Source organism: Passer domesticus, chromosome 2 (genome assembly GCF_036417665.1).
Source record: "Passer domesticus isolate bPasDom1 chromosome 2, bPasDom1.hap1, whole genome shotgun sequence".
Taxonomy (NCBI): Eukaryota; Metazoa; Chordata; class Aves; order Passeriformes; family Passeridae; genus Passer; species Passer domesticus.
The window spans coordinates 64930817-64949551 of record NC_087475.1 but is presented as its reverse complement, the minus strand read 5'-3'; the positions used below and the strand labels follow the sequence as shown (position 1 = coordinate 64949551).

Here is an 18735-nt window from a genome sequence, read left to right as displayed (position 1 = left end):
AAGTATAATAGCTTAGACTGAGTTTTGCCAGTGGGGTTCTGTTCTGTACCATGCAGAATGAGATCCCAGACAATATCTTGATGTGAGAAATCATTACAATGGTGATAGATTGCCAGAACACCTGTGATCTTGAAATGAGGCAAATGAATCATTTACTGAACAAATATTCTTGGTGCTCCTAGAGAGCAATTTTGAAAGTCATTTGCTTGTGAAGGGAGTATGGATGCACCTTTTAGCCAATGTACTGGAAGGCAGATGCAAGACTTCTCAATTAGAAAATAATTCATTCTAGTAGAGATCCAACCCTGAAAGACTAGGGGACAGAAAACCAGACTCTGTATGCTTCCTCTTGGATGAGTGGCTTTAACATCTGACCTGGACACAAATACCAGCACTTTCTCTGACCCACTATTATATTTGTCCATACCATAAAACATAGAAGTCAGGCTTGTTTAAAAGCTATTCTTCTCCTCGTCTTCCTGATCCCTAAATATAAAAGGTGTTTATTGTTTGATCTGAAACAGGCAGATGATAAAAAGAAGACACCATTAGTGAGAGAGCTGCAGACACGAGTGTCAGTATTGCTCAGAATGTGTTATTTCACAAGCTGCCACAGTGGGATGGAGGGGGAGCTCTGTTCTCCTTGCCTCCCACAGCTGTGACAGCGGATGTCTCTGTTGGTGCAGGTGTGTTGTGTGGAATGATCGCAATAGCAGACACTGTCAAGCAGGAGGCAGCCCTTGCTGTGCACACACTGCAGAGCATGGGAATAGACGTGGTGCTCATAACAGGGGACAACAGGAAAACTGCAAAAGCCATTGCTACTCAGGTATCTGCTTCTCTGTGGTTCAAAAAGCTACATGATGAGGTTCTACAACTCCTGTTTGCCCCAGTGAATTTGAAGCAGAAGCTTCAGTTTCCCCGAAACTGCAGTTTGCCTGGATATATTAAATGAAGACAAAGTTTTGTTGAACTGGACTGAAAATCAAGTGAAGTCCTATGGCATACTAGAGGCTAGTGGTTAAGATCCAACTGTACACATGCAGTCACTACTTCTCCAGAGTAATGGAGTTTCTTGCAGTAATTGGTTGCTGAACTGAAGCCTCCTGTTTCCCTTCACTGAAAGGCAGACCTGTTTTGTTAGTGAGGAAGGAAAGTTCATTGAAGATCCAGTCCTGGTCACAGTTAGGCAATCCACAGTGTGGATTTTTCATTATCCTAAAGGGTAACATAACAATATGAATTTTTGCTAAGAAGCATAGCAGTCTAAAGGAGGTTGGGTTTATATGACATTTTTCCCCATTGCAAACTATAAATGAAAAGTCAGATTCTCACTCTACGTCTCTATGTTTCCACCCTCTCAATCTTTCTTTCCCTCTTTCCCTTTGCATTGGTCTACTTCTAATCTTACCATGTGCCACTTTGCTTTCCTCAGGTATCTCACCACACAGCTGACTCAGCCAGCACTGTGGTGTGCACACTCTTCTGTACTCTGAGGTCTGTTTTGTTTCTCCGTGTGATGCTTTAATCATCCTCCTGTTGGCTTTCACACTTTCACTTTTGTGTTCGGTTATGATAAAGTGCCTTCCCACCCAATTTTCTTCGTCAAGGGCAAAAAGCCTTTCAGAAACAAGTTTGAGTTTATGGTTCCAGGAACACTGATGAATTTTTAAAATAAGCTTAGTTTGTGTCAACCTACATTTTCATTAAAATTTTGGAATGCACTTTCCAATGGAAAGAAATGGTGAGCAGTTTTAAAAACATTATAGAATGTTACTTTTTAAAAGGTTAAAAAAGAGCTTCTGTCTTATGTGGTGAAAAGCTGCTTGTGCCTGGTGAGGCAGCCAAACAAAGGGCATTATCCCAACACTATCTAATACAGTCATCTGTTTTTCAACTACAACACCAGAGCCATTGCTAGCAACTCCACATAAGTTATGATGTGGATGGGTAGAATAATTTAGCCAGCCATCTGCTTTACTTTATAAACTCCCTGAGACCTGCACATACTTGTTGTCTCAGTGTTTCCCCTGCTGTAACTGCTTGACCTTACATGGTTTGTGTGTTGCATTATCTGCTTGAAGGCTCTGCAGAGGGATCTGCATAGCCTGGATTGATGGACCAAGGCCAGTTGTGTGAAGTTCAAAAAGGTGAAGTGCCAGGTCCTGCATTTGAGTTACAGCAACCCCTACAGCACTGCAGGCTGGGGGCAGAAAAGCTGCTCAGCAGGAAGGGATCTGGGGATGCTGCTTGACATGATGCAGAGTATGCCCAGGTGGCCAAGAAGGCCAATGGCATCCTGGCCTGGATCAGCAAAAGAGTGGTCAGCAGGACCAGGGGAAGTGGTGGAGTCACCACCCCTGAGGTATTTCAATGACAAATCTTTATTGCTGGGGCAGTGGAGCTCCAGAAGCCTTGCAGGGCATGAAGTGAAGGGCAGAGTATGGTTTGCCAGCATCTCTGCAGTAGGAGGGTGCTGTTATCAATCCTGTTCTTCTGCCAAAGGTGTGTTGTTCTGCAGTTTTCTGTGTACCTTGCAGATGTTGACTTCACCAGAATCAGCTTGGCTGATATTCCTGTTTGCCCTTCACCTAGAACAGCAAATGTCTCTTCCTTCCAGCATGAAGCATCATCAACAGGGTGTCTTTTTTTGTATGTAGGTTGGGATCAAAAAAGTCTTTGCGGAGGTTCTTCCATCTCACAAGGTTGCAAAGGTCCAGGAGCTCCAAAATGGAAAGAGGAAGGTTGCAATGGTTGGTGATGGAGTCAATGATTCCCCTGCACTAGCCAAGGCCGATGTTGGAATTGCAATTGGAACAGGCACCGATGTTGCCATTGAAGCTGCAGATGTTGTTCTTATCCGAGTGAGCACTACAGTTTTGGCCTGTCCTCTTTTATCACTCACACTCCTCACTTTCATTTAGTTTTCTGAAGACGGCATGTGAAAAACTTTCAGTGCTCTTCTGTCTTGCAGAATGATTTGCTGGACGTAGTTGCCAGTATCCACTTATCCAAGAGAACAGTTCGAAGAATACGAATAAATCTGATTCTTGCCTTAATTTATAATCTGCTTGGAATACCCATAGCAGCAGGTATGTGACTGCAAGAGCTCACCTTGTCAAAGGCAGCAGCACAGTTGATCTCTGTGGTGCCTCTTATAGGATTGATTATCTGCTCAAGGAACCAAAGACAGATTCTTAGATTATTTAAAACTTGGTAGAAGGAGGGTGAAATCAATACATTTTTTTTGTTGTTGTTGTTGTTGTTGTTTTTCTCTTTGTTTGCCTCTTAGGAATAAATACTTGTTGATGAAATGAAAACTATGCTCTTACTTCATATAGCACTACTTGGGGATTAGTTCCTGTATATTCAAACCCAACTCTAATCAGATTTACCATCCTACTTTTGGGTGTTCCCTTTTTTATTTTCTCTCCTACTGCTTGTATTCTTTATGCCTCTGTCAGACATTTTCTCACGCTCTAAAGTCCTACTTAAAACTTACTTCAGGTATTCCTTGTTTTGTTTATGAGTAACTTCTCCCTCCTTTTCCTGTGCTACTGCCATATCTTTCTGTTGCCTTTGCTGTGTTTCGTATGTGCAGAATATCTGGAAGGGACAAATAGTCTTGCCCTGTGGCTGCAGTCTTGTACCTGTACTGGTGCAAAGGTCATCCCTTGCAATGGCAGGGACATGTTCAGTAATGAGTGAGTAAATACATGTATTGATCTAGCTGTGTTTCTGGAGGTCTCAGCAGGTTCTGTTGTAGAAGTGCTGATCTGTTGCATGCTATGCAGGGGTGGAAATGCCTGTGCTGGGATGGGCAGCTCTGGCTCATGTCCATGTGTTTTTTTCCTAGGTGTGTTCATGCCTGTTGGTCTCGTGCTTCAGCCTTGGATGGGATCAGCTGCAATGGCAGCTTCTTCTGTGTCTGTCCTGCTGTCTTCACTGCAGCTGAAGTGGCAAGTTATCTTGTGTTTATCAGCTGGGGAACTGGGGCACTACTGAGGCTGGGACTACATCTAAAAGTACCTGAAAGTCCATTAGCTTGGAATTGCTCTGTCTAGTCCTTGGCTTCAAAAGAGACAGGTGTCACTATTATGAACTTACCTGGACTAAGACAGTATGCAGTATGCTTTAACTAGCAGCTGAAAATGTGACTGGATGCCACCTGGGCCCATGTGGCGGAGATCTAGTTCAATACCAAGTAAAGTAATGGTCAGGAGGTTTTGCTATGAATATCAAGGGAACAACTTGTTTGAAAGATAATTCTCCATAATGTAACAATAGATTAAAAAAAAAAATGTACCTGTTTGGTTTTTATTTTTGTCTATTTAAATTAGCCAGAGAGAAAGAGGGAAGCAGTGTATTTATTCTTTTGCACCTTGCTGCAGATAAGGCATCTGTCTTTATTCTTTTGGAAGCAAACCAGTTTCTGATCTACAACAAGATTTTTCAAGTTCTAGTCATTTTAATGCTACATTTTTTGAGCACCCTTTTTGGCAGTTACAGTAGATCTGTTCTTAACAGCATAGAAAGCAAAAGCCTTTCAAGAATAAGACTTTTTATGGTGTCTGAAATTGGTCCAAACCTTCACATATTTTTACTGTAGCTGGGGTCTTCTGTACGTTACAGTATAGTACAGTACAGTATAGTATAAACTAATTTTCCAAATATGGAAAATCTGTTACTACATCATGTTTCTAATCCTGCAAATGCTCAATGAGACCACAATATAAATACATATACATGTCTGTTTGCAGAGTCAGCCCTACCACCACAGGATTTTCGTCCTAAAAGGTTTCAGTGTATAGTTATCCAAAGGATGAGAAATTTCTATAACAGGATTCCTTAATTCTCCATTTCTTTTGACCTTGTGCCAATTTCACTAAGTGTCACACACCATTTTAGGTAGATATTGAGAACCCCCTAAAAATATTTGGCTTCAGACTTCTGGAAGCTGTATTACAGTATACATTTTAGGATAATAATTTTTCTTGAAGCTTCAGATAAGGTGAATAGAACTTAAGTTCCAAAGAACACAATGGTGCATATATATGTGAAGAAGACCACGCATACTTGCCATTTCTGGGATTTGACTTAGTAAGCATTGAATCAGAAAGTGATTTTTGTGTCATTGAGTCCATTTACCTGCAATTGTCTTCTATGAACCTTCTAATAATTCAGCAAACAAATAATTTTCATTAAAGAACCTCATTTTGAGAGTCCCTCTCTTTTATTACTGAAATGTTTTAATGCCATGTGACAAGTACTCTTAGCTATTTTACACTGTGCCTGAAGCGCATGGAATCATAGAATCATCTGGGTTGGAAAAGACCTTTACGATCATTAAGTCCAACCTTTAACCTGGCACCACCAAGCCCACCACTAAACCATGTCCCTAAATGCAACAGAAGAGTGCTCAATCAGTGGTATGTGGCCTTGAATGACTGAAAGCTCAGACCAGAAACATCTTGAGGAGTATTCTGCATTTCCCCATCATCCTCCCTTATACTTCTGTGCTTGCCTTGGCTTGAGAGAATTGTCAGGCTCAAAACTCAAGTAGTAATAAAAATTATTCTGTAACTGATTTTTGAGACCCTTACACTCTTGGCACACACATTTTAAATTAATTGTTTGTGAACTATTAGATAGGAAATGTAATTTAAACATATGTAATTAATCTATAAAGTTGTTTTTTCTATATAAACACTTTCAAGACATTTAGGTTATCAGAAGTTTCTGATTTGTTCTAGTGCCAGATGCTTCTACACATTGACCTCTTGTTAATATCTTTTCTCTTTCTCTTCTTAGTTACAAGAAGCCAGACACAGAGAGTTACGAAGCACAAGCTCAAGGCCGCATGAAGCCACTCACCCCTTCTCAAATCAGTGTTCACATTGGAATGGATGACAGGAGGAGGGACTCTTCCAAACCATCTCCGTGGGATCAGACAAGCCAAGTGTCCCTCTCTTCCCTGGCTTCAGACAGGCTGCCGAGACGCAATGGGTTCATCCAGGAGGAAGGGGGCAAGTGGTCATTGCTCATAAATGGGGCGGATGAAGAGCAGTACATCTGAAGCTCTGGACTCAGCACAGGGGGAAATGTTCCTCCTCCCCAGTCAGGGGAGGGACTGACTTATTTCATCAACAGCTTCAGTGTTGTAAGTGAAGTATTCCTTCAGCTCGTAAGACAATTGCACCTGAGCTCAGTGCTGGGTTGTATGGAGTGTGGATTTTTTTCAGGTCACCAGTTATTTCTAGTTATGGAAATAATCTGTGCCACTATAATGAACTGGCTTGTTTGCACACAGCATTTAGTGAAATAATGTAAAATTGTAATTTTCAGAGTCTAAAAGAGTCTCTCTGTGACTCTTTGCTAGGAACCAAATGTCATATTTTCACTCTTTCAAACTTTATTACTTCAAGACCACATGAAGCAAGAGTATTTTCAGACCTGCCAAATATTAATTAATTGTGTCTAAATGACATTAGCAATGGCATAAGGAACTCTGTGGTCAGAAGTTGAATTTTTACACAGAATCCTAACTAGTCATGTCACTGTGAGAACACTTTGTATTTAGGATTCATGGCATCTCCTGGGACCAAAAATGCTTTGTTGCTTCACCTGCTTCAACTCTCTGAAAGGTCTTTTTCAAAGATTTTCACCTGCTTTGAGGTATTGCATCCTTTTGATGCACATTTCTACTGCTCTCTTTGATTTTCTCTTTTGCTCCACATGAGCCCCTTTCCCCTTTTTCCTGCACAAGAGATCTTCTATGACTTATCATTATGTTTACAGATATTCCTGTTTGGAATAAACTCCTTTAAGTCACCAGGAACCTTTCCATTCCAATTGAAATCCATAAAGGCAGAACAGTTCCTGGTCCCAGTAATCCAAGATACCTTGCTGGATCCCAGGGACCTCCTTAGAGTTGGGCAGTTGTCTGTCTCTTTCCTCTGAGAGTGTGAAGAATTTATGCCAGTGTGAGCAAAGGTTGTGTTTACCTTGGTATGACTCAGCAGAACCAGCACTGGTGTGACTCCAGCACAGCTGAACAGAATGAGATTATTGCATAACTTAACCCCAGCTTGCTGCTTGCTTAAAATGCAGCTAAAAGTTTATATTATAAAGGTGGGAAAATGGCCTTAAAGTGGGCTTCTATTTGCCATCATAGGAATAAATGACAGGATCTGAACTAAGAAAATTTGTAAGTTAAATTTGTATTTATTTTTTGCATTGGTTTTAGTTCCCCTCTTTACTTCAATGAGAAATCAAAGTACTGGACAACCATTTTTTTGCTTTAACATCTTTACCAAAGCTTGGAGTAACTTCATCCCTGTGGTTGTCAGATTCACCCCTTAACACTTTTTAGAGTCAGGACAGTAGGAATCAACAGCTTTGGTGCACTGGATCCAGCTCCAGAGCGCTGTGTTCTCCAGCTGTGGGACTCTGATGTAAGCAGTGTTTTATAGTCAAATTTAGAAACTGAAAGAGGAAATACTTTGCTAAACAACATGGAATAACTACTTATTTTCAGTGACTGAAATATAGGGCTGTTTGTAACACAGGTTCAAATCCTACTTCTCCTAATGTAAAAATGAAAAACAAGTTAGAGAAGAAAAGAATTGTTCTTAAAACATTGGATAGGTCTTCCTATTTCCACAGCACTGTCATAAATATAATTACAAATCAGTTGTAAAACTCTATATAAGTAGAGATTACTTTCACAACACACACACTTTTCAAACATGCCATAGGTGTATGTCCGTGTGGGAAAGAGGGTCTGAAGTTTTACTATTTTGTATTTTCTAATCAGTCCTTACAGTAAAAATATGCTTTGTTTAAAAAAAAAATCAAACAAATGACTGTGTGTCTTTTTCTTTTTTTTTATTGAGGGGTTCAGGATAAAAAGAGCATAAATAGAGATAGTTTGATTCAGGGTACATATGGACAAGGTTTTGTGACTGCTTTGTGATCTCTTTCGGGCAGGATATATCGGAGGGAAAAAGAGACGTTGTTTCATGTTGAGACAGGTGAGGTTGCAAACATGTTAAAGGGTAGAAATAGGATTCCAAATCATCTTGGGGAATTGGACAGAACCAGGAAACTTTGCAAACAGAACAGAGAGGAATTAAAGGTCAACGTAGCTGAAAAAGGTCAGGTAGTTGTCTGGCATTCATTTTGTGACCCATTCTAACAACACAGTGATCCTGCAAAATGAAGAGAAACATAGAGAGGTATAAAGACTGTATCACCCATATGACAAAATACCTCATTCTGTTCTGCTCTGGAGAGGCATCAGCTGAAACAGCAGGTCTAGTTTTATATGTCATGCTTGTTAGGAAAAACCAGAGAAGAGCAATGAGATTTAATAGAAATCTAGAAAACGTGAGAATGTAAGTATAAGAGAATGAGAAGTAGAAGAAGATTGATGGAGTTTGAGTAATATTGCTTACAGAATAGCATAAGGAAATACAAGTCTCAAGACACAAAGAGAACAATTTATTCCTTTCATCTTTTCAGTGTCTTTTATGTTCATGGTGAATAGAACAAGAAAATAATAGGTTTCTTTAAGCAAAGAATATTTAGATTAGTCACTAGGGAGGAACCGTGTAACAGGAAAGATTGTGGAGCACTGGAAGAGGTTTTAGATGGGGGCTCTTCAGATGCACATGGCAGTGAGGCACATACTTGGTGATAATGTGTTAGTCAGAGGTTAATCCTCCCGTGGGCAGGCAGCTGCCCTACACCAGCTCCTGACCTTCTCCCCAGATGGGCTGTCTCTTATTTCTGTGAAAGTAATATGAAACAAAAAATTATTGGAGAGGACTGACCACACTATCCTGCTCTTAAGAAGTGCTGAAGAACCTGACTTATTTCATACTTGAAATGAACTGGAAAAGTTTTGCTCATTATATTTGCATAATGTCTTAGGCTTTAAATGGCTGTGAAACTTGCATAAATCATGGAAGCATAGAATGGTTTGGGTTGAAAGGGTCCTTAGAATCCATCCTGTCCAACTCCCCTGCCATGGGCAGGGACACCTCCCACTAGACTGGGTTACTCAGAGCTCCATCCAACCTGTCTTTGGACACTGCCAGGGATCCACAACTTCTCCTAGCAACCTGTGCCAGTGCCTCACCACCCTCACAGTAAAGAATTTCTTCCTAATATTTAATGTAAACCTACCCTCTGTCAGTTTAAAGCCATTCCCCCTTGTCTAATCACTACATGCCCCTGTCAGAATTCCCTCTCCAGCTCTCTCATAGCCCCCTTCAGGCCCTGGAAGGTGCTCTAAGTTCTCCTTGGAGCCTTCTTGTCTCCAGGCTGAACAGCCCCGACTCTCTCAGCCTGCCTTCATGGCAGAGGTTCTCCAGCCCTCTGAACAGCTTTGTGGCCTCCTCTGTAGTTGTTGCAGCAGGTCCATGTCCCACTTATGTTGGACATAAGATGCAGCACTCCAGGGGGTCTCAGAGTGGGGCAGAGAGGCAGAATTCCCTTCCCCCTGCTGGCCACACTGTGTTGGATGCAGACCAGGATATGGTTGGCTTTCTGGGCTGCAAGCACATATTGCTGGGTCATGTTAAACTTCTCATCAACCAACACCCCCAAGGCAAAAATGTCTATGAGAAAGTTAGAATAGTTCTACACAGTCAAGAAAAAGAAATATGGGTGATAGTCCTAACACTCGTGATCATGTGCTCTTGTTAAACTTGAGCTCCTGATGCACATCCAGTCTCGCTGGGGGTTTGCATTTCATTGCATTTCTGTATGCAGTGTAATTATGATCTGTCCTTGTCCCCATGGGGCCACCTGCCTGCAGCCCCCAGCAGAGTGGGGGACTGGCCTGGGACTGCTGCTTGTGCTGGCTCTGCAGCAAATTAGCTGGAGGAAGGTGCCTGAGAGGATGGACTTGCGGACTCCCTAAGCTCAGTGCCTGAGGTGCTCAGCAGTGTGCCAGATTTGTCCTCTTTCCTAGGACTGAGTATTTTGATGGATTAGACAGTATGGAGCAACTTTTCAAATCCCAGTTTTGATCTTAGGTGTCTGCATTGTGCATGTTCTCCCAGCACGACTCAGTTGCTGCTATCTGATGGTAAGTGTTGATATATCTGATGATTTACAGGGGACATCCAGTTATTTTGCTCTGGGAAAAATTCGTGAGTCTTTGGTTGTAACTTTAAAATTATTTTTAAATGAACACAGAAGACATCAAATGAATCAGATCTTTGACTTCCATGTTATTTTTAGTGCAATAGCTCAGGAATACTGTTGCCTGCTAAGTTTTTAAACTCTTTTTCTTCTCTTGTTATAGTTTACCATACAATTTTTGGTGCCCTAAGTTCACAGGAAAGAAATTATTCCATTTAATTTCCTCCTCCTTTCCCCTTTTTTTCAAGTGAATAAGCTGTCTGATTTCTATCCAAGCTGATTACAACCTTTCTCTGACTAAGTATTCGTTCAACAATTATATTTTCTCTAAATGCACTTGTGTGTGAAGAAAAAGGATGAGTAGGTGGTGAAATTATACAATGATGTGCAGGGTTGTGAAATCAGATAACACTGAAATGCTGGATTTAATTTCCTCTACTAAGATGCCAACAGCAAGCCTGTTGGTTTTCAGTGGGAAATTGTTTGAGAGTCACAACAAAAGAAGTGGTGAAGTGCAAAACATCCTGCTCACATGTGAGTCTCAGACAGACATAAGCACAGGAGGAGACAGATTAACTCCTCTCCCTGTCTCCAGTTAAAAGCACCAAGGCTTTGCAGGCAAGTACAGCCCGCCCACAGGCTCTCCGTGCAATGATCTCATTTTCATGGCTGATTTGCCTTCATGCTTAAAATGATGATTTCTGAAGGCTCTTCTGGTGCTGCAGGTGAAAGTGAAGGGACATGTCAGGGGGAGGTGTGTGTTTTTTCCCCCTGGACATTCAGCCACCCTGGTGGAGATGTGACCCTGGGGAGGTTTGTGCCGAGCAGTCCTGTGCTCCGGGGCAGCTTTGGGTCCGGGGGCTGTGCCACTCAGCAGCCAGCACCTCGCCTCGGGGGGACCAGGAGATGTCACTGCAGGTCCAGTCCAAGCCACAGAAACCCCTCAATCTGCAAAGCATCTGAAGATTACCAGCAAGGGGAAAAATGTAAAGGGGTTATTTAATTCATGTCTAAAATTTTGGTCTGACAATATTACATAGCCCAGGCATAGATTTTTGCCTTGAACTCTGAATTGGTACTTTGTTTCATTTGATGCTGAAGTAAATCTTGAGTTGCCCAGATGTGTCTGTGGAAATTGCTTTCTTTTTCCTTTGACATGTGTCTGTGGAAATTGCTTTCTTTTTCCTTTGACAAGCTGAGATTCAAGGAGAAAAGCTGCACTGCAGGAAGCCAAAGCAAGGTGCCTGCATCCTTGGGACAAACCTGCACCTTGTGGTGTGACTTTAAACTCCCCAGGGAGCTGGGGGTGCAAGACTGCTTGGTTGGTGGGGTTCTGTTTTATGTAGACCTTCTGGGAAGTCAGAGCAGCCCTTGGCTTTCCTGCAGGGCACCCCATCAGGCTCTGCAGCATCAACCAGTGTGGGCTGAGCCACGTGTAACCCAGGAGCAGGATGCCAGCAGGTTGCACTCTGATGGTGTCACATCCACCACACCCAGCTCACTCAGGCAGCACTGGCAAAATTTTACTCACCAAGGCAGATCAGCCCAGCTCTGAAGCCTGTCTGTGTGTTCCAGCCATGCAGGGAAGGGTGGGCAGTGCCAGTCTCTGAGAGACTCTCCAGCATCCTCCCAGAAAGGGGCCTTGCTTCCAAGGGTTAATTTTATTCTGAGATACCTCTGCATTGCAGTTGTAAATCTGAGCGGCTGGGAGCAACCTGCTGAACGGGAAAGGGCTCATTAAATACATACTGTCAATGATTATAAGAGAGTGCAGAGACAATATAATTACAGTAATTATGTCAGAATCTTGCTGCAGAGTTGCCATTTGTGTTGGGAATTTTATCCTTGCTACGGCAGAAGGATTTAAAAACCTCATACATCTGCCAATATACTGGTTCCACAACTAACTTACTCAGAAGCTTTTGTTTGATCATTCTCTTTACAGACCATGGAGCTTTTTAAGTGTATCATCATCTTAGGGATAAACAAGAGGTAGGCAAGGCTTTTGGATAGTGTGCTGCTGTCTTCATGTCTGTGGGGGAGGCAAACATGGGCTGTGAAGAGGACCTGGCCAACACTACTCTGGCCAAGGCCATGTTACAAAGGGAAATTTTAAACCAGCAGCTCATAAGAAGCTGATGGAAGTGTAATTTGGGTGGAAGATTCCTGTACTCACCTGCCTCTCCTGGTGTAGGTACCTACAGGTGGGAAAGGTGGGCTGAGAAAGTCAGTGTGTGCAAGGTAAGGTGTAAGCTCTTCTCTGGACACGCTCCAGCACCTCAGTGTCCTTCTTGTTGTGAGAGGCCCAGAACAGGATGTGGGATTTGAGGTGCAGCTTCACCAGTGCCAAGTACAGGGGCACAATCCCTGCCCTGGTTCTGCTGGCCACATGGCTGATCCAGGCCAGGATGCCACTGGCCTTCTTGGCCACCTGGGCACAACTGGCTCATGTTCAGCTGCTGTTGACCAGCACCCCCAGGTCCTTTTCTGCTGGGTATCTTTCCAGACACTCTTCCCCCAGCCTATAGCACTTCAAGGGGTTGTTGTGACCCTAGTGCAGGGTTGAGAGAAATTAGGACATAAAGGTTGCTTCTATAGGGAGGGGGCACCTGGATTTTCAGGCCACCAGGGCACTTCACTGGAGTAATGGTTTTACTCAGTCATTCAGAGGGGTGCCAAGGTCTGGCCAGCACCCACCACAGCCTACAGATGGGGACAGGAGCACCCCAAAACCTGCAAGTCCAAGGTAGGTTTCACGTGGCACCTCTGCACTGAAAGAGATCAGGACTCCTTTCCCCAAGGAAACCATTGATCAATTATTAATGGTTACACCAACAACTTTACAATCTTAATAGAAGGGGGGAAATGGAATTTGGCAGAAAGTTCTCCCTTCTGAACATACTAAGCTGTAGGAAAAGGTCCTCTTGCTTAAACAACAAGCAGGCTGGAAAAATATAAGCAGAAAAATAGGTATGCTCTCAAGATGTCTTTAAAGTAACAAGAAAAGCAACTTTGCTTGGAAAGTTTCGTTCCAGGATCTTAGGCCAGGGAGGGCAGGGTATGATGAGAAAACAAGGCTGAGCCCAAAGCAGCCTCACTATTTTCCTCCTTCGAAAAGTGTTGAATTCTGTGGAAAACACACCACTGATTTGATAACACTGTCATTGCTGTTAATGTTGTTAAATAACTCCCTGTGCAGTTATTAACTGTAAGCCCTATATAAGCCCTAAGATAGAGTTGCTTTACAGCAATAAACATCAAGCCACTTCTACAAGGAAAACTTTGATTGCAACTTACACAAAGCTGAGCTAAGGCACAGGTGAAGTGACCTGAGTGGTGTCTGACCCCAGCAAAACAAGAGTGTTTTGCATTTCAGCTCTCTCTTCATCCCTATCTTGTTTTGTTCTCCTGATTGCCTGAGTTGTTTGTAAAAAAAAATGCAAAATCCACCCATAAAATAAAAATTAAATATCAGAGAACTAACTTCTAGCTTCATAATAACAAGTGAACAAAAACATAACTTGCCAGCAGACAGGTTATTGGTCTCTGATTCAGACGTGTGTGACTGTTTTCCCAACATCGTCTTCACCATCCCCATTCTCATCAGCTCTTCCGTCATTTTCAGCATCTTGTATGAATAAGACAGAAAAGAAACCTGTTGGAAACCCCTGGAACAAGAGACCTGAAGAGTAATGAAAGGAGCGGGTTTAGGGTTCTGCCAAGGTGAGTGTACTTGTGCATCACGTTTACCCATCTGCACTGATGACAGCACTTCCTCTGCCTGCTCTCCTTCTGCTTGCTTCTTTATCAATCAAATTACACATTTAGGAGTGGCAGTGGGTGTGATGAGGATCACAGCACCCACACCAGTATTAACACTCTCCTGTTTAATTTACTGTGCTGCACACACACACACACATCCGCTGCTGTGAGCAGCCACAGTGTTTTTGCAATGCATGCACTGGCTTCAGCACAGAAGAACTTTTAATACACCAGAACCAAAACCACCAGAGACAGAAATGACTTTTAACATTTTCTTTGATCTGGTGAGTTGTTCAGACAGATGATGAGGCACAGAGGAAGCCACTAGACTCCAAAACTTTTGTCTACCACTCACCCTTCCCCACTAGCTCTTGTGATCAAGCAGTTCTCCCAGCCTTAGTTTATTGCTGCTCTTGCAGGTGGTTGTAGTGTAAAACCCATTAGACCCTCTCATTTATCCTGTGACCAGTCATGACAGCACAATTTACAGCCCTGCATGCCCCTCTGTACTTACATCTCTTTTTCTACCTGGCCTTAAAAGATATAAGGCAGTCCCTCTTGCACAGGTTTCTTTCCATTTTGCTTTTCTTCCCACCTTATTTTCCATACTGAACAAGGTATTTCAGGCATTTTTCAAAAACCCTATTTTTCATTCACTTCATTAACATTTTCAAATTGTGTTTTGGACTTTCCCACTGTATGGAACTTTCTAATCTTAGTATTAAAATACTAGTGCAGGATTTAAGTGATACTGTTTTCAGAATAAATGGAAAATTCAAGCATGGAAAGTCACTGCAAAGGGCAGTATCTGTCTGGTTTTGTGAATAAAATGATACAGCTCTTAAACTGCTGGTAAAGCTCTTTCATTGCTTCAGGAATGACCCAGCTCCCATTTCCCTCTGGCTTCATTAGCATTTGGCTGAATCCTAGTTGCTTTTGAAAATAATTAATTGCAGAAAAGTTATCTTTTTTTGTGTTATTCAGCCCCAACTGTATTTACCACAAGCAATGACCAGGGAGCTGGGAAATGGCTTTCCCACTTAGAAAGACTGGTTTGACTACAGGAAGAGCCAGGAATCAGAATTTCCCATGGCCTCAGAAAGCTGTGGAATGCATTTCAGCCAAAAAAGCCCATCCTGTCTTTCTGCCCACATGAGATATGCCGTTCCCACCATTGCTGGTCCAGTGCCAAGGATCACGTGGCCCCATGTTGGGAATATGAATTTCCTGTCACCATATGGCAATGCGCTGCTTGTCCCTGCCTCCAGAAGCTGAGAATTGGAAAGAGGTCACCTTTTCTCCAGGTCACATCATTATGAAGAAAGTTTTGATGTGAAAGAGCAAAGTGCTAAGAGCACACAGTGGTGGGAGCAATTAGGTTCACAGAACCACAGAGTTGTTGAGGTTGAGAGGGATCTCTGGATGTCATCTGGGCCAACCTCCTGTACTCAAGCAGGGCCACCTAGACCCAACTGCCCAGGAGCATTTCCAGACAGCTTTTGAAAACCGGCAACCTATCTCAGTGCTTGGCGACCCTCGCAGTGGCAGCTTCCTGATGTTCAGGGGAAAATTTCTGTATTTCAGTTTGTGCCCATAGCCTCCGGTCCTTGCACTGGGCAGCAGTGGAAAGGGCCTGGCTGTGTCCTCTTTGCACCCTCCCTTCAGGTATTTATACCCATTGATGAGATCCTTCTTCTCTTCTCTTCTCTTCTCTTCTCTTCTCTTCTCTTCTCTTCTCTTCTCTTCTCTTCTCTTCTCTTCTCTTCTCTTCTCTTCTCTTCTCTTCTCTTCTCTTCTCTTCTCTTCTCTTCTCTTCTCTTCTCTTCTCTTCTCTTCTCTTCTCTTCTCTTCTCTTCTCTTCTCTTCTCTTCTCTCCTCTCCTCTCCTCTCCTCTCCTCTCCTCTCCTCTCCTCTCCTCTCCTCTCCTCTCCTCTCCTCTCCTCTCCTCTCCTCTCCTCTCCTCTCCTCTCCTCTCCTCTCCTCTCCTCTCCTCTCCTCTCCTCTCCTCTCCTCTCCTCTCCTCTCCTCTCCTCTCCTCTCCTCTCCTCTCCTCTCCTCTCCTCTCCTCTCCTCTCCTCTCCTCTCTTCTCTCTCTTTCACAGCTCTCTGAGCATTTCCTCCTAGGAGAGGTGCACCACAACCTTCATCATCTTCATGGCCCTTTGTTGGAGTCTCTCTTGTACTGGAGAGTCCAGGACTGGACTCAGCACTCCAGGAGTGGCCTCACCAGAGCTGAGCAGAGAGGAAGGATCACCTCTCTCAATTTCTTGGCACTAATGCAGCCCAGGACACCACTCACTTTCTTTGCCTTAAATGCACATTGCTGGATTATGATCAACTTGGTGTCCACCAGGATCCCCAGGTGCTTTTCTGCCAAGCTTCTTCCCAGATGGATAGCCCTCAGCAAGGACTGGAGATTGTTCTTCTCCAAGCGTGGGACTTTGCACTCCTTGTTGAACTTTATGGCCTCCCTTCCAGCCCATTTCCCAGCCTGTTGTGCTCTCTCTGGATGCCAGCACAGCCCTCTGGTGTATCAGCCACTTCTGCCTGTTTGTCATCACCAAACTTGCTGTGGTGCACCCTGCCCCATCACCCAGGTAAACCCATTGCAGAGTCAGTTCAGTGACACAGACTTGGGGGTCTCAGCCTTTCCAGCACACTCAGAGGACTTTCTTCTAGCAGAGACACTGCTTCCTGAAATCTTGGTGATCCTGGAGCTTAGCTATGGCTCTCCAGATATTTTGTAAAACTCAATAATAATAAAAAAAGACAATGCTGATTACAGCTTAATTAGAGAGATCCCTTTCTCTAGCTCCCTGCAGGCTCTAGCTGATGTTTAAAAGCAACAAGAGGGTTATTTTGCCTCTCACTGCTGTTTTCTTCTGGCTGTTTCTGGAGAATGAGAGGACAGCCATACCATGGATGATCTCTACCACTGGTTGCAGCTGCAGTGCTGGACATTCAGAGGCCATGATTACAGCACAGCAGAGGTGCTCAGTGAGTTAAACTGGCTGGGTAGATTTTCATTACCAACAGTAACTGATAAACGAGGAGGACAGAAATACTGATGGCATCTAACACAAGAAATACTGGCATCAAACAGGTTATTTAGAATATATAATAAACCAAATGATGAGAATTTACTGATGTCAGTGTCTGTTTCTTCCATGTGAACCCATACATTTGGTTTGGCATTGCTGAGAGTGGGAATGCTTTTGCTGAGGCAGTAATAAATCCTAGACTCCTACAAGACTCTAATAAAGCTTGTCTAGCAGTGCAGCAGTGAGAAACTGGGACTGCTGCACATCCAGGCTGCCCAGGAAGGCCCTGGGGCAGCCACCAGCAGGCTGCTGCCAAGACTTTCTTGTATTTCTTGTGTTTGCTGTCCTTGTGCAGCTGTGCTTCATGCCAGCCCCAGGACTGGTGTGGAAGGGTCAGAAAGACGCTTTGGAGCAGGCACACAGCAGTGCACAGCAGAACATGAGGCTGCATGGATGCTCCCTTCTTCACCTGCTTTGCCCTGGCTTTTTCTTTTTGTGGATATACCTTGGAGCTGGTTGTGGTGTTGGTGTCCCTTGCAGAAAACATCCTTTAGCATGGGAGGATTTTCACAGAAATGTGACCTAAAAATCAGGCAGGATCTCTTTGATGGATTTGCAGGTACTAAAATATTTCTAGTCCCTTGGAAATGGCTCGCTGACTGGCAAAACCCTGAAGAAGACCTGGGTTAAAGGGGAATTAAGGTTGTCTCTGGTTTAAACATTTAAACATTATGTTTAGGGCCACGTACTCCAAACCTCTGAAGAATTGGAAAGGGCTAGCGTTTAAAACTAAACTTCTGGAAATTAGGGAATTCTGACCACTTAAAATAGGGAATACTTTTCATGAGAATGCAGCTAGCTTCTTTTGATGCCTCCTGAATTTTGCAGTAGTGGAGACTAGAAGCTTTATCTGTGCCCTGCAGGACTTTGCAGACCTTCTTAATTTGTGTCTCCGCTCACCTCTTTTTCAGGCTGAGCTCCACAGGACTTGTCCCACATTTTCTGTTCCCTGGCTGCTTGGATTGACCACTCCTGCTCTGCCCACCTGTGACTCCCCCTTTGCCCTGGCTGGGGCTTTCCCTCACTTTGCATCCTAGCAATGGGTGAGTTGAAAGGAGCCAAGTGCTGCCCTCCAACTCTCTCCTGTGGCTCCTTGGCCCCAGTTCCCTGTGGGGCTCAGTTAAGGCCTTCCAGACTCTTGTGGAAAAATGACATTATTTCTTGAAGAGCTCGGCACTGATCTCACAGGAATTGTGAACCCTCTAAAACCTAATTTTTTGCAATTTTTTAATAATGAAATTAAGGCAACTGAGTGCAATTATCATTGTCCTAAGGACAGTATACCTCCAGGGAGCCCAAGGGAGAAAACCAGCCCCATCCTAAGTACCTGTGAGAGAAATCATCCTGCAATCCTGAGCAGCATGTCCCTGCTAAGGGGCATGGTAAATGGGCAGAGTAATGAAAAATATTTCTAGCTACCATCACAAAATCTTTAATATGGAAAGCAAAAGGAAATGTCTGTGCAGCCTCAGAATTGCTCTGGACCTGAAATAAAAACAGTCACTTGCCCTTTATTTTCCACACTGGTCATTATCTCCAGGTAGCTCAGGAAAACATCTTCATTCCTGCTGGAAAATGTGTGAAAAAAATCATCAAGGCACTTTGAAATGACTACAAACGCCTACCAGGGTCTAAAAATACACAGCACTGACAGTGTGTGCAGCAGCAGTTATTGTCCCTGTGCTTGAGGCTGCAAACTGATAATTCCACATGCCAGCAT

The 18735-nt window shown here is 43.4% G+C and overlaps 1 protein-coding gene and 1 long non-coding RNA gene across 10 annotated transcripts in view; one reads left to right on the top strand and one right to left on the bottom strand.

Moving 5' to 3' along the window:
• The window catches only part of ATP7B (ATPase copper transporting beta), a 47754-nt gene extending 37001 nt beyond the window's left edge, over positions 1–10753 (top strand). For 6 of the 7 annotated variants that reach the window (XM_064408853.1, XM_064408856.1, XM_064408855.1 and 3 more), the window contains 5 exons: positions 687–829; positions 2661–2864; positions 2975–3092; positions 3857–3959; positions 5812–10753. In XM_064408853.1, coding sequence (XP_064264923.1) covers positions 687–829; positions 2661–2864; positions 2975–3092; positions 3857–3959; positions 5812–6076 — 833 coding nt within the window. In that variant the 3' untranslated portion in view covers positions 6077–10753. The remainder of the gene's footprint in view (positions 1–686; positions 830–2660; positions 2865–2974; positions 3093–3856; positions 3960–5811) is intronic. The other variant, XR_010356241.1, reaches the window with a different exon arrangement.
• Positions 8072–18735, bottom strand: part of LOC135294084 (uncharacterized) — a 56783-nt gene continuing 46119 nt past the window's right edge. For 2 of the 3 annotated variants that reach the window (XR_010356247.1, XR_010356246.1), the window contains exons 2-3: positions 11684–13780; positions 8072–8210 (exon numbers count right to left, since the gene is read on the bottom strand). This is a non-coding gene — a long non-coding RNA (uncharacterized LOC135294084). Of the gene's footprint in view, positions 8211–11683; positions 13835–18735 lie in introns of all 3 variants that reach the window. The other variant, XR_010356245.1, reaches the window with a different exon arrangement.